The 14,924-nt window shown below is 37.8% G+C and overlaps 2 protein-coding genes across 4 annotated transcripts in view; one reads left to right on the top strand and one right to left on the bottom strand.

The window, feature by feature from the left end:
* Window positions 1-3,380: 3,380 nt before the first annotated feature.
* Window positions 3,381-6,912, bottom strand: LOC101167333 (troponin I, slow skeletal muscle). 3 transcript variants are annotated; one of them, XM_004083048.4, is made up of 8 exons: window positions 6,831-6,912; window positions 6,410-6,419; window positions 6,266-6,307; window positions 5,850-5,891; window positions 5,462-5,593; window positions 5,291-5,380; window positions 4,956-5,138; window positions 3,381-4,807 (listed from the first exon to the last, which is right to left on the bottom strand). In XM_004083048.4, the coding sequence occupies exons 3-8, from the start codon at window positions 6,284-6,286 to the stop codon at window positions 4,706-4,708; spliced, it is 570 nt and encodes a 189-aa protein (XP_004083096.1). In that variant the 5' UTR covers window positions 6,287-6,307; window positions 6,410-6,419; window positions 6,831-6,912; the 3' UTR covers window positions 3,381-4,705. The 3 variants fall into 3 exon arrangements, with proteins under 3 accessions (XP_004083096.1, XP_011489445.1, XP_020569922.1); XM_011491143.3 differs by lacking the exon at window positions 6,410-6,419 and having other exon boundaries at window positions 6,831-6,864; XM_020714263.2 differs by lacking the exon at window positions 6,831-6,912 and having other exon boundaries at window positions 6,410-6,560.
* A 6,059-nt stretch (window positions 6,913-12,971) lies between these two features.
* st8sia1 (ST8 alpha-N-acetyl-neuraminide alpha-2,8-sialyltransferase 1) overlaps window positions 12,972-14,924 on the top strand; it is a gene marked incomplete in the record, with an annotated part of 12,497 nt that continues 10,544 nt past the window's right edge. The window contains 2 exon segments of the mRNA NM_001104868.1: window positions 12,972-13,150; window positions 14,237-14,381. Of these exon segments, the coding sequence (NP_001098338.1) occupies window positions 12,972-13,150; window positions 14,237-14,381 (324 nt within the window).

The following is a 14,924-nucleotide window of genomic DNA, read 5'->3' as shown; positions in this document are numbered from 1 at the left end:
GAGACAAAGTTCAGTTCCTGGTGAGAAAGAGGTTAGGGCATTTTCACGAGCGTGCTTCTCCATCATTCTGACAATCTCAAAGAATGTGCTCCAGGGAGACATGAGGAAACAAAAAAATCAGGCTTGGATCACGTCAGAAGTTCTGACTCTTTCAGAAATTGCAAACATCTTTCTTTGGGAATCATCAGTACCTCGACGCCCTCTTGAGCAGAGCTGAATTGAAATCAAGGTTTGACTTTTTAAATGTTTCCACCTTATTAAAGCATGGAGGATCTTTAATGACTGCATCTCTTTGACCCTTGGCCATCATTACAGTGAAAAACCAATAACCATCAGGCTGCTCCCCTTTCTTATCGACTGCTGGTAGATCAATATTGAAAAGGAATCCAGGCCACAGACATATAGTAGAATAAATTCAGTCACTAGAGGCTGTAGCATGAAAAGCTGAGGCGAGCATAATGAATTTATCAAGGTGATAATGTTTATGAATAATTTGACTACAAATATTTTTGAAGAAAACCAACAATCATGGCATCATAATCCAGATTTCCTTTTATCAGCAGTCTTCATAACTCAATAATTATCATTCATAAATGCTGCATGTTGCATGTTAGGCAATGCCAGAGCTCTTTCTTTCTTGCTGTTTGTATATTTTGAATGCAACAGCCACATAGACAGATCAAGTCTCATGGTAGGGTTAGGCTTGACAAGCTATACCTGCTGTGAAACAACACTAAACTGTGATGAAACATCCATGAAGCAGGTTCACTGGAGATTTAAACCCAAAGACAGAAACACTTACAAGGACTTCCTCCGTCTGTTGGAGGCAGCAGCCATAAACTTAAGTCAAATCAGCCCCTTAGTGGAAAATTCATTCATACATGCTTCCTTTATAATCTCCGTTTTGGCTGTGTGTGTCCTTTACTCGCTTATGCAGTTCGAGAAAGAAGTAATTTTCCTATTTTGTCCTCTTTTTATTAAATCGTGTTCTTTACTGCAAAGCCATTCTGAAACAATGGATGATCAGACAGGACAGCGTTTGTTACTGCAAAATAGCTCTTTATGATTACAATTTAAATATCATCCTCAACTTTTCAGCTGGTTTATATGGATTACAAGAGGAGGAAACACCCAAGTTTATATTATTTTCTTTAGTCATTTCTATCAGTAAAATCCAATTTAAATTTTCTGAATGGAGTAATTTACACTGAGCACATTTTCATGAGTGTTTTTATCCGTCCTTTTAAACCCTTGTTTACGCCAGTCTAATGCCATTCTAAAGCCTTTTTTCTGTGTCACTTCCCCAAATAAGGACTACAGTTTTATAAAAAATAAAAAAATAAATTGGATCTGCCTCAAGCTGGTTATTTGTCACGTCACAACAGAGAGCTGCAAATGTACACAGTCCCTGCTTAGTCCATCTGGTGCCCAGAGGTTACAGAGAAGCCATATTAAAAAAGAAAATAATGAGAAATACACATTTCAAATACATGTTTTGAAGCCTTTTTGTATTTTTCTGCATTGAAAGTTTTTTTTTTGGTCTAAAATACAACATTATTCTGTCTCACAGCAGGGACAGGATATTGCAATTCTTCTTTTTTATTGCCAATTTATTCGAAGATTTTACCCCGGCCATGATAGAAATTTGCATGCACCTAGTATCCGGTTAAAATGAATTTGAAGCACAGTAAGCAACCCACACACACAGAAAAAAGAATAAAGGACATTGCCGTGGGTAAAACCTTTAAAAAAATTAATATAGCCAATAATCTATAACCACGTGTGGGTTTGGGGCTATAATGAAGTTTTAGTTTTTTTTACTTTTTTCACATTTTTTGCTTCTATTAGGATAATTACTTTTTAATCATTATTATTTTGAAAAGAACACAGTTTACAGTCTTCCACATGAAATGATTTGAATTCTGCCAATAAATAAAACTTAAATTAGCTTCTTTTTTTGATCATTGTTCAAAGTCTTACTTCATCTGTTTGAAATGGAGCCTCATCTTTTCCAGACAAAAGAGCTTTTCACATTGCAAAGGTAATAAACTCTTAAACTCCACCGCACAGCAGAAGCGGGTCAAATGTATGCACCTTCACCTACAGACATATTTAAAGGGGTGATTGCATGCAAGCATTATTTAAATATGAGCCGAGAGCTCCAAGTCTTTGGGCGGTCAGTTTAATCACGAGACCACCTGCTGTCAACCCTGTCACTTTGGCAGTAAACACACAGCTCATGCTCCCTGTTGAAGATTAATGACATCAATCACCCGCCCCTCATCATACTGCACACACACACGCTGCAAATAATGTGATCTGTTGCAACACTTTCTTAGAAGATGAAATCTCATTTTTCTCCTGCTTTAAGGTTATTCAATAAGGGAAATGAACTGGCTCTGCTTGGAGCCACAGCAGTAATAATTTATTGCCAGGCTTTGCCACTTCCATCTTATAACCTGTCTAACTACGACTTCAGTTTCCTTTTAGCCAGAGAACCCGAGGGCAGACCGGAAAACCGTATATGATCAGTGAATGATCAGTGAAGAAGAACCCAATCCCCTTTTTGGCACTGTAACACAGTAGAGTTGTCCTAAAATTAAATCAAATCGCTGATAAGTACATTGAATAACAGCGACCTCTGACCTCTTACTCACCTAAGAAGACATTGAACCCCACATAGCTCCTGAGGGTTACGGGTTGGCACCAGAGTTTGGCAGTGGAGCTGCCATCAGTTTGTAAATGTTTGTGTCTGCATAGATGAATGGGACTGTGACTGTAAAGAGCCTTGGGCCTTCAAGGAAGGTAGTAAAGCGCCATATGCCGTTTACCAAAAATCGTATGATTTTCAAAATAAGAGTTTCTGAAATACTTTTCAAGATCTAAACCATAATTAAAGAACAAGTGCTGAATTATCCTCTGTTTTCTGCATTTGTTAACTTGATTTATTTCTCACTTACCCTGATCTCTCCCTTACAGAGCCCGTGTCACATAATAACCTGTGGGAACAAGATATTAATCTGTGGGAACAAGATATATTTTTATATCTTAATATCAGGACACGGGCTCAGTACTCCCTAGCAAAGCTGAATATTAACTATTGCTTATCTATGGAGACTGTCTGCTGCCATCAGGTGGACTTAACTTTATAATGCAATATGATCGGTGTTGCATGTGTCCAGCTCATGGTCTCAGTGCAGCTCTCCCTGTGGCCTTTGATCTCATCCTCTTTTCACTAAACACTTTCTGTTATACCTAGCGGCTCCACGCTGACATGAAGGCTTTCAGAATCCCTTCATGTCAGCTTGGAGCCTTCTTTCCCAAACTCTTTCAAGTGACTCACAAAAATGATCAAACCACTTGCACCACACAATTGTCAATGAAGTTTGAAAGGTTTTATTTTATTAAAAAAAAAGAAAAAAAACACAAGCTGAAGCTGAATAGTCCTTTGGGACCAAAATGGGTCTTTACCAGTGTCTGGTTTGGTTTTTGGAGCAAATTTTTGTGAAATAAATACAATATACACAACATCAGGACTTTTTTTAGCCTCCATGTGGTGCGTGCTTATTGCTAGTGAACTCAGGCACACCTTTCTAAAACAGGCACATATAAATACATAGCGGCTCCTGTGTAGTCACTACTAAAGACCTAGAGGCTATTGTTGGTGTTACCGCCATACTTTAAATGACAGGGAGTGGACATCAGCAGGCGGTTTCAGTGATGTATGCACACAGGAAGCACAGGAATGCATGCAATTCACACAGCAACTATGTTTGTGGTTTATTTCATCCAACTATCCTGCCAAAGTATTTATTTATAGAGGGTAACAACATGCACTCTGATATTTTATACTTATGTTTAGGATTTAATTGTAACTAATAGGGATGCATCGATTCGTTTTCCCGAACGATTTTGTTTTGGTTCGATATATGATTTGTTTATTACAAAAAATCAGCAACAAAAAACTAAAAATGCAGAAAAATTTTATTTTTGAATTGGCTAACAAGCAAATAACGATGAAGAAAAACCTTTCAGTTGTCCTATTCTAAGCATGGCGTAATGTAATAAAACAAAAAATTCTAATTCGTTCTCAACTTTCAGCCTAAACATACTGCTTTAAAGGTGTAGCATGCTATTTGGTTTCAATCAAGAAATATGGCATCCCAGGATACTAATTACATTTGCATTTACATATATTTTGTTAGAATTCGTTTTAAAACTGTGTCAGACTTTTTTCAAGTTTCAATTTAAATTTTGCATTATTAAAAATTGGAAAGCTGTCACTCAATGTATCTATTTTATTTCTGAAAGAGTTTGATACATTTGTGTGTTTTTATGGCTTTATTGTCTACAATTAATGCTTCAAATAAACTAATAAATCAAAGTCTCCCTCCATCTTTCACCTTTGTTTTCCCTCGCCATGATCAGCGTTTGACTTTTTAAGCAATGAGTACAAAAAAAATGCAATAGGACAAAGTCAAGTATAGAAATGAAAAATTCAAGATACAAATTTGTTTATTTTACTTTTTTTTCCTGTTTTGAGGTGTAACAAAAGAAACTATTGAAATTTAAAAAGTTCTATGTTGCTTTTTTCATATTTAAGTGCTTTTATCGTATGCACTTGAAGGAACTTTAAAGAAAAGGCAGTTTGATGTCCGAATTTGATGTTTCTGTCAAAATCAGTTTGGCCACTTTTCTCATTTCCTCACTGAGCTCCACCGCCGGTGTCAAACATCTTCTTACGACCCTCCATGCCAGACATCGCCTCCACATTTTTACGCCAGTCACCCACTTCAGAGGTAAGAACCTGGGAATGATGGAAAATCTAAATTTAGCTGTCTATAACATACAGGTCTACTTATGTTAAGCAGAGTTCCTGTGTTCTGAAAAGCCAGAGCAGAGCTGCAGGTCACTCAGTGGACTGACAGATGGGCCAAATTCTTGGATTTTGTTACCTTGTCTTGTTTGACATCCTCCTTCTTGACAGACTTAAGGTTTGCTCTGAGGTCCATTGAGCCCTTGTGTTTGGATCCCAGAAGAGCCCTCATCATCTCGTCTGCTGACACCCTGACCTTTCTCAGGGCTGGCTTTTTGAATTTACCTCCAAGATCCTGCACTTTCAATTTTAGCTCATGAATCTGCATTGGAGGGTAAAATTTGAAAAAAAAAAAAAAAAACAATTGAAGTGAAAACTTGCATTTTTATCATTTTCTAGAGCAGTTCTTACATTTTTTCATGACATAACTGTCACTTTTCAAGCTCAAAATATTGGTCAAAGAGAAAAACTTACATCTTTGTTGTGTTTGACCACTTTATGTTCACAATCGTACCTTTCTTCATCCACAACGTCAATTTTTTCATGAAGTTGCTTGCACAGTTTCTGAAATTACATGGTTTTTTTATATTAATATGTATTATTTTTAGCTGCACAAAAGTTGTTCTCTCATTTTTGAGCTCTTACTTGCAACTCATCCAAAGAGAGTCCTGAGAGCTGCAATGGCGGCAGCTTCTCCCCGAGATAGCGGACTTTCTCTTCCTCTCGCTCTAGTTTCTCCTTCTCCAGATCCTCACAGGCTCTGGTGAGGAGGAGCATCTGATTGGAAAGAACAGGGGATCAGTCTGTAGCTCAAGGGACTGTTAAGAAGAAGGTGGGACTGTAATTATGCCTATTGATGCAAATGTGCATCAAACCACTTTTGCTACTGAAGCTTAGCATCTACTTGAAAGCATTTTTTTTCTCATAGCTGGAAATAAATTCAGACATCAAGGAGTTAAAGCTCCCTTGTTGAAAAAAAAGGGGCAAATTAATTTTCAAAACTAAGCATTTAAATTCTGTTTATGAAACTTACTTTGAGGGAGAGCTTTCGGGAAGCCGAAATCTTCGACTTCGGCTGTAGAAAAAGATAAAATATCAATGTACTTTCACATCTTTCTAAATTCTAATCTTGTGTAAAGCTTTAGAAGCATTGCAGAATGATCAAAGAATCACTGAAACTTTTATTTCTTAATGTTTCTGGTTAGTTAACAGCACTTTTTTTCCCCATACAGTGAGTTACCATGGAAAGACTTGGGTCAAACTCGTCAGTGCAGCCACACTTGGAAAGATAATGCTTTATTATTAGGATTAAGTCAGGCGGAAAGCTCTCAGGGTTGTTGATAACAATTCTGACAGATAGCCACCGGCACATCTTTGCCATGACTTTAAGGACAACGTGTCCCCTCCCCATGCACGCAGGATTAACACAGTGGAACATAGCTGGCTCACCTTATCCCATTTGGGATTCATGGCTCTGGTTCTGTGGGGCTACTGTAACAGAAATCAAACTCAATAAATAATACTAGTTGCAAACACTGTGGAGTTGGTTTAAATAGAGCAAGATACAAAATAAAGCAAAGTAAACTTTCATACCTCAGTTTACCTGAACTCATTAACCCAAACACCCAGGAGATGAGAATAGAGTGTTAATGACATTTTGGATTAAAACGAGTCATTTCAACAGTTCTCATCTCACACAATCCTTTACATCTGTTACCAAGAAGACATAGTACATAATATTTCTAACATATTCATTACATATTTGTAAAAATATTTAACTAGGAGAAAGCTTGCAGAGCAGAATGATCTAATCTGGTGAAAAAAAACGGCTCAAACACGCACATGATGACAAACATGCAACTTTATAATATATAAAAAACTTTTGTGGAGGACAAAAAGGAAAACAGTGAATTTCCTTGGATTAAAAACTATCAAAATGATACGCAAGACACCAAAAAAACAAATACTGAGGTTTAAAATTGCTTGGCGATTGGAGGATTTATAGATATTTTACCTGTCAGATGGTGTCAGCAAGGATGCAACAAGTAAAAGAGTGGCTGATCCAGACAATGGGCAGCTTTTTATGTGAGGTGGGTGGTGAGTGCACATTCAAATATAACCTATGGTCCCAAGAATGCGCTGGCATTAAACCAAGCAGCAAATATCGCCCCCAATGCTGAGAACACCAGGGAGGGATAAAATAAGCTACATCATGACTATTACTTTAATGGTATTTGATAGATGGTGTCCTTGAAAGCAATAAAATATTTTGTCTTAAGCAAATATGTTGACACACTGTTGTTTCCATATACTTGTTTTTTAAGGGATCTTCTTAAATTGTTTTGAATGACCATAACCATAGCAGCTTAGCTTGACTGTCTTTTTTATTTTTTATTTATCCGATTTTGGACCAAATGAAGTTGTATTTATGGTTTCATACCATTTATGCTGCCAGAATTGTTGTTGTTTTTGTTTCGTTTTTCAGCTTAGAAGAGCTGCTGACGGACTAAAATAAAGATCTTAAAGATTTAAGTGAGAAAGATAAGGAGGTTTTACTATCAAAGAATAATCTTGGATACTTTCAAAGTGATCAAATCAATAAAAACAGGAGCCAGGAGAATAATTATGCTAACAAGAGACAATGATACTGAGGAGAGGGATTAGGTAAGAGTCAAGCTTGGCAGTTAAGTGAACCCAGGAGTGCAACACACACATGGAGCGGAACTGAGTGGAAAACACAGGGGACACAAGGCTACAATAACAGAAAGAGAGCCAGGAATGGAGCAAAATGGGACTAAATCAATATGACATTAAAATAAAAGCACAAATGGGTTAAGAAAAAACAGGGTGGCCACTGAATAGTTATAAGGCAGTAATAGCAGATTAGAAATCATTACAATAACATTCAAACAATGTGTTGTTTTTACAGCTTTACACGTTCGTCTGTGACAGCTCCTCTGTCAAGAAATCATTGGGAATCTAAAATCCCCTGTTCAAAATGAACTTCTGTGAACTTTTTAATGTGAGCACTAACGAAGAAGCTTTAAAAGAGTCTTTAGTTTAAGTAATGATGATGCAGAAGATAAGTTTAACACTCCCCCAGAAAGCTGTCATGAATGGCAAAAGCTCACAATCATAGTCCAGAAATAGACCAGGTTCATCTCCTGTTACAGACCGTTTATGACTGTTTACACACTAAAGGATCGTTGAAAAAGGAACCAAATTAAAAAGTTAATTTAAAAGTTGCTTAACAGTAATTGTGGTATAGTTTATTGTTTTTTGTCAGCCAAAAATAAAGCAGTAATAATAGATAAACATTTTTTTTCTTCTTTTTTTTTTTCTGAGTGGTTTCAATGCTCTGTTTTGATGGTTTGAACTGGAGCCAGAGAGGACGTGTTCTGGAGTTCTCCAAGCTGCAGAAATCATAAGGACTGTACCTAATACAAATAGTTAGTTTTTTATTCTGAAACGTTTCTATGCATTGGGGTTTTAAAAATGGGTAATTTGCTGTTGTTGTTTTCTTGGTCTAAATTGCTGTTATAATGGCAATCAAACGAAAAGAAAGAGAAAATTCGGAAATGTTTCATAATGTTAACTTCTTTTTATTGAGTTTTTGGTGTTTTGAACATGTTGTAGCTTTTTTCTCACAATGGAGGACATATATAAAGAAAATTAGGCTAAAAATTGCATTTCTAAATATTTCTTTATTCAAATTATGTTGAATATCTTGTAGTTTCTACTACAAACTACGATCAGTAGGGCACAAACTCCCTGCTTCATTCCATATCAATTCATCCTCTTGCAGACAAATAGAACCGCCTGGATAGCTCCAAAATTGTTCCCCATTTTTGTTCTACCAGTAATGTTAGGTTGGGGATGTGAGGGGTTGTGAACTAGCAGGACAGTGTAAACAAAGGGATGATGGGAAATGAGCAAAGGCTTTCCCTTTGCCACCAGTTCCGCCATCGGAGGTGAAATTTGGATAACTCCCACCGCTCTGCAGAAACTAAAGCGTAGAAAACGACACATATTTTCTTATTTTTGCTAAAAACACCATAATCATAATTGAAAGACTGCAGGGAAGCTTTACAATAGATCAAAAGATGATCAAAGTGGAACTTTAATGCGTTTTTTTCTTTCTTTCTTTTAATTTCACATCAGACGTCAACTATTCCTTGACATTAGTTTCTTTGATGACACGAATGCTAATCTTTATCATCTCTCATACTTCTTAAAAATCCCTAAACCCCTAGTTATTCCAGCGTTTATGGTGGAATAAAGTGAATGTGTGCAATATAAAAGTTCAGTAAAGCTTAACATCTGCTGCTGGAATGTTTCTGCATGTTGAATATTTATTCTCCAGGGCTGTTTTGAGTTTTTTGTAAATTGGTACCACATGCAGCCATTTATCTCCTACAAAGTTTGTCTGATGTTCTCTGATTTTTGTTGATTTTTTTTCTGTTTGTTTGGTTTCATTTTGAATCTTTCTATCTAGGTCACATCCTCCAACGAATATACTTTGTAGGAAGGATTATGAAAGCAAAAGTTAAGAAAATAGGTAACTTTGTATCATTTTTTTCTAACTTTCTCTATTTCATTTTAACTGTAAGAAGGTCTTGCAAGTGCAAAAGCAGACGAGAGTTTATGTTACATTCAAACATTGAAACATTGTCCATTGTTTTCAACCTCTTCAACCAAAACAGAGCTCAAGTGTTAAATACAATGCACTCTTGAGCAACAAGAATGGAAAAGACAGAAAGATGAAGAGGGGATAACAAATGTTCTGTCATCGTTTTCCTGCAGTGATCCTTAGCAGGTGGGAGAGCTATTTCTGTTGCAACCCAACCCCCTTATGTCTCTAAACAGACTCACAAAAGGAAAAGAAAAAAACAGAAAGACTGGGCTTCTTGTAATGCAGACTGAATAGTTTTTGCTTTACTTTTGCTGCACAAGAAAAACAACCACAATTTTATAGCTTTTTTTTACCCAAAGCCTTTCTTTGTTTTATTTACAGAATATATTCCAACAGCCAGGAGTAATAAAACTTGTTGAACTTTTAAAATTACAAAATGACTATATTAAGTTGTGATACATATTCAAAGGCTGTAAGAGTCCACATTGTTTTTCAGAAGCCAACAATTGTGCAACATTAGTAGAAATAAATGTAAGTTTTAAATTCCAAACCTGCTTAGTATTTTAATTCATTTGTAATCAGATTTCGAACCACATCATTTTCATTTTAAATAAAAATGGGTTCTTATGGTTATTTAAAAGGAAAATCTTTATCAAGTTAGTGGCTTTAAGAAAACTGGTTTTGGAAAATAGATTTTCACATAATGCCTCAGTTCTTGTAAGAGCTGTCCTTCAAATTTCAACTGTTCAAAAATACTGTTCAAAAGGTTTGAACAGTATTTATCATTTCATCTCTATAAGCCAGCTGTTTTAGGGAAGCATGTCTCTTCTCTTCTACATTTCTGCAATTGTTTCAAACTAGAATGAACACAATGTTGTCTCATATAGCTTCAAGGTTTCATCGGCAAATGGAAGAGAATAAGAAAATGCCAAAACACAAACCTTGCTAGCCAAGGCTGAACATCATCCATAGACAAAAAACATAAACATTGCGTGCACATAATTAGCTATTTGGGTGCATTTGACTCAGTATTTAAGCAAAACTATGATTGACAGTACCTCGAATTATGATACAATGACAGGGCTGGGATGGGGTTTTCTGTTTCATCGAACTGTATTTTTATTAACTGCTGACATTTTACAGATGCAATGATTTGTATTTTAGTGCAATGACGTGGCTTGATCTTTAAACAACCTGTCTGCGTGCAGGTAATGTATTTTTTTTTTTTGCATGTTGTGATGCATAAAGACCTTTATTTTAGCAAAGTATAACATATCAATACAATTAGCAGTGGACAAACCCACACCGGGATATAGTTTATTGATATTAAACTGCTCCAAAAGCATTGCTTAACTGTAGACTTTAAAAAGCGCACCTTCTGTCATATATGAATGATAACATTTGTGATGAAGCAGGTCTTTTTCCATCTGTTAGTGCCTGCCTGCTTCTTCGCACATCCCATATCTTGCAAAGGGGCTCCATAGTAACACCATTGTTTGCACAAAGGGCAGTTAGAACAGCTGACAGATGGCTTTAGCCAAGTGGCTAGCCATGGCATCTCAGTCCTTGCCGGTGCAACCTTGACTCTGCCCTCTGATAATCCCAACAGGGTTCAGCAGGTGCCCCGAGTTGTGCACAGTTCTTACTTTGGTCATTCTGATATGTTCACAGTATAAATAAACCAACAGAGAAAGAGACTAATAGGTTCCCTAAAAACCACCTCTGGTCTAAATCTTGCCCTGGACCCTGAAAATAACACTTAAAGGGATTAGCTTCTCTCTAAATAAAGAAAATACAGCTGGCAGTCATATGGTTTATCAAAGAGTCTCTAGTTTCTTTGGGGGGGTAAGGTGTCAGTCACACCACTAGAGGTCAGCAGAACCTTCTCATGCCTTCTTTATGTAGGTCTTCAAATAATGCAAGTGGTTTCCCTTAATGAGAAATTAGATGTGTTTTATCATATCCTAATTTCAATAATCATTAATTACCCTCTATGTCAAATTTTTGGAGAAACATAGAATTGAAATCAAATAATCAAATAGAAACAAGCTTTATTGATTAAATGAAGTTTACATTTTTTTAAATGCGTGAGGGAGTAAAAAGACATAGAAAGGCTCTGGTGTTTCATCGTTGTCCCCATTTGGCAAACTTTTCCAGCAATTCAACAAAAGGCCAGCAGGTGGCAGTACAACATACTGACAATCATGGCAACAAATCTGAAAAATCAGGAAAACCATGTGGTGGTGGTGGGGTCTTAAAAGTAACGATTTAAGTATAAAAAAACACAAACAAATACTGGAAATACACAGGGAATATCGTTTTGGTTAAAGGAAATGGTTTGTAAGCCCAACAAAGGAAATTTGCTTTGGTAATGGTTATAAAGACAGCCTACTGAATATTCAAGAGCTTTTTTGATTATTAATCTATTTTGACTTCTTTAGGTTTGGTTCCCAAAAGCTTAAGTCCGTCTTTATATAACCAGATTGATATATTATAATAATAATACATGCTTGCCTTTTTATTTTTTCCAAGTGCAGTTTCGGAGAATGAAATAATTCTTTTGAGGATTAAAAAGAAACATTACAATATCTGAAGGCCAAATCTGAAGGATAGATCCAATCAAGTCAAGTCCTTCTTTATTTATAAAGGGTTGATTAAAAGAGTATAACTAGCTAGATAAACAAAATATGTTAAAACATTTTTAAAAGAGTTGTGCATAAACCAAATGACAACATAGAAGGAATAAAGAGTTTTAGTTGTTACTTTTCAGCAGTTTTGTTTGATTTTTTTGTAAATCTTGTTGTATCTACCGCATGGCCCCCACCCCCCTGAGACTGTTCCCGCGCAGAGTCGTCCTCTACCATAAATGCTGTAATAATACGGAGCGCATGAATCAAACAGTGATTTGTCTGAGCCCCAACACTGGACTATTTTTAGTGGCCTTCACGCGCTTCTATCTGAATGCTTTTGTGTCGGCTGGGGGGTGGTGGTGGGGGGGGGGGGGTGACAGTCAGGAAAAGTGGGGGGAAGGCGCAGGGGGCTCTCAGCTGACTGGTTCATTTGCGCCGCATATCTTCCATTAGGCTGACAGGCCCAACGGAAGCGCAGGAGGGCGGGAGAGGGGCATGAGGCTGTGAGAGGAGGGGGCCACATGGAGCCTCAGGGGCAGCAGGGAGCCCGCAGTGAGCAGCAGCGACAAGCTTGGAAGATGATGGTGAATATGCACCGGGAGCAGCCCAACGGATTCCTGCAGAGCGCACACTGGGACAGACGCTACCCCTCTCAGCCGCGCGCAATCCAAACCGGATTTCCACACTGATGCTTAAAACCGATCAGGACTACCGAGAGCAGGGGAACCCCATTTATACCTCCCCTCGAACGCGGGATGCGACGCGTTTTCGACGCGCCCAGAGAGAAGAGCCTCGGAGCTAGCCTGCGCAGTACCGCGCCGCCGTCCGTGCGCACCCACCGTTCGCGCTGCTGAAGAAGCGGCGCGCCACAAAAGAAGACGCAAGAAGAAAGATGTTGGCGAGATGCTACCGGGCCAAGTTGTCGGTGTGGGCTGCGCTGTGCGTCCTGGTGCTCTGCTGGTTCTACGTTTTCCCCGGATACAGACTCCCTCGCGACAAAGACATTGTGGCCGAGGTGCTGAGGCAGGGGGACGTGTGGCGCAAGAACCAGACGGGCATCGATTTGTACAGGTTAGTCTGAGGACTCAGGTTTCTGTCCTCTGTTTGGAGATACGGTTTTGTAACGTGAGGCCTTCTGGTCCTTAGGGATCCTCAGTCATAAATACTTTTGCATCCACTTGGAGCATTTTTAAAGAAAACCCAAGCTCCTAAGCATTTAAATACAGCCTTTTAATTATTATTTACATTGCAAGTGCTTTAGTTACATTGTATAAGATAATTAATCACAAATACATCACATGATTTGTACCTTTGTTTCTTTATTCTGGAAATATTGTTTTTAATTAGCAAATGCTGGTATTGGGAAATATAGACCACTATGCAATGCATTAGAACAATCCTTGCGTTAAAAAAAGTACTTTTTTTATAAAACATCAACGTTTTGGTAATCAGAACACAGTGGATTCGGAAATAGTTGTCGTAAAACGCTCATATTGATAGGACTTTTTACTTTGTGAAACCAGTGAAGTATGCGTCATCATGTCTGCAGCCAGGCTTTCAAAATTACACTGTTGATGTTTTCAATATAAAGAAATAACAATCAAGAATAAAGGAGCCATTTAAATCGTTTATTGTTTTGAATTTTACGTGACGAACCTGAGGCTTTACCTTTTTCTTTGTCATTATTATTTTGATATAAAATGATTAATATTACTCTAATACTATTAGGTTACATTTGACCAATTATGACAAGCTGTGTGACCACTGGCAACAATTGTCACCATGCTACTTTCTTCAAAATAAAAGTGCAAAATGAAAAAAGTAAATACAAACGTGCTTCAGGGGGACTTAACTGATAACATTATATGCCTTGGAGCTCTAAAAAAAAATCTGGTCATAAACGGGTTAAGATAACAGACAAACATCTCCTGCAGAGCAGCAGCCAGGCCTGCTGGCCGGATGCTCATCCGGAGGTATCTGTCATTTATTCTCAGCACAGCTTAAGGGTCTTCTGTGTGTTTTGTGTGTGTATTTTCAAGCATTTGCTGTCATATAAATATGTATTTGAAGTATTTAATCAGGGTTTTTTTTTATTACGCTTCAGGAGCTGTGATGGACATCAGTTGATTTCAGGCTTATCATTCTTTTTCTGTGCAGGGATTTGCTGACTAAATGCTGCAACCCGAAGAAGATGTTTGCAGTGACAAAAGAGAACTCTCCGATAGGCAAAGTCCTGTGGTACGATGGGGAAATTTATCACTCGCATACTGTCAACAGTGAGACATACCAGCTTTTTATAAAGGTATGTTAACACCCATGATGTATTTACATGCCTGGGATTCGTTTACATAAAGAGTTTTTCTTTCTTTCTTTCAACAGTTGGACTTTTGGTCTAGGTTTGAGGTTTTGTTTTTTTCTCACGGAAACCACAGTTGTGTCTATCAGGCGTCCATTTGCAAAGTTACTAACAAAGAACAGATGATGGGAAATGCTTTTTGCTGGCTCAGTGCAGAGCTGCTGTGTGGAGGATGGGGTGTGACGGTCATCCCTGGTTATCCATTATGGAGGAGGGGAGGGTCCCAGCAAGGCTCGCTCCCTAAAGAAGATGATCCCTGACGTAATTCTTTTATTGGAAGGAGAATTGAGTCCTTGTCAGTTTTATCTTTCTTCATCTTTGCAGTCTTAGATGAAAATGAGTCAGTCTCCCTCTGAGCATATCTGTGCTCACACTAAATCTTTTCGTTTCGTGTTCATGGAGGTGAATTTGGATACATGTAAAACACTGAGGGTTAAGAGCACGCATGCTATTTCTGTCAGGGACTGGTGGCCAACTCTGTCTGCCAGG

Source organism: Oryzias latipes, chromosome 23 (assembly GCF_002234675.1).
Source record: "Oryzias latipes chromosome 23, ASM223467v1".
In the NCBI taxonomy this organism is placed as follows: domain Eukaryota; kingdom Metazoa; phylum Chordata; class Actinopteri; order Beloniformes; family Adrianichthyidae; genus Oryzias; species Oryzias latipes.
Note: the sequence above shows the minus strand (reverse complement) of the source record. Positions and strands in the feature narration are given on the sequence as shown.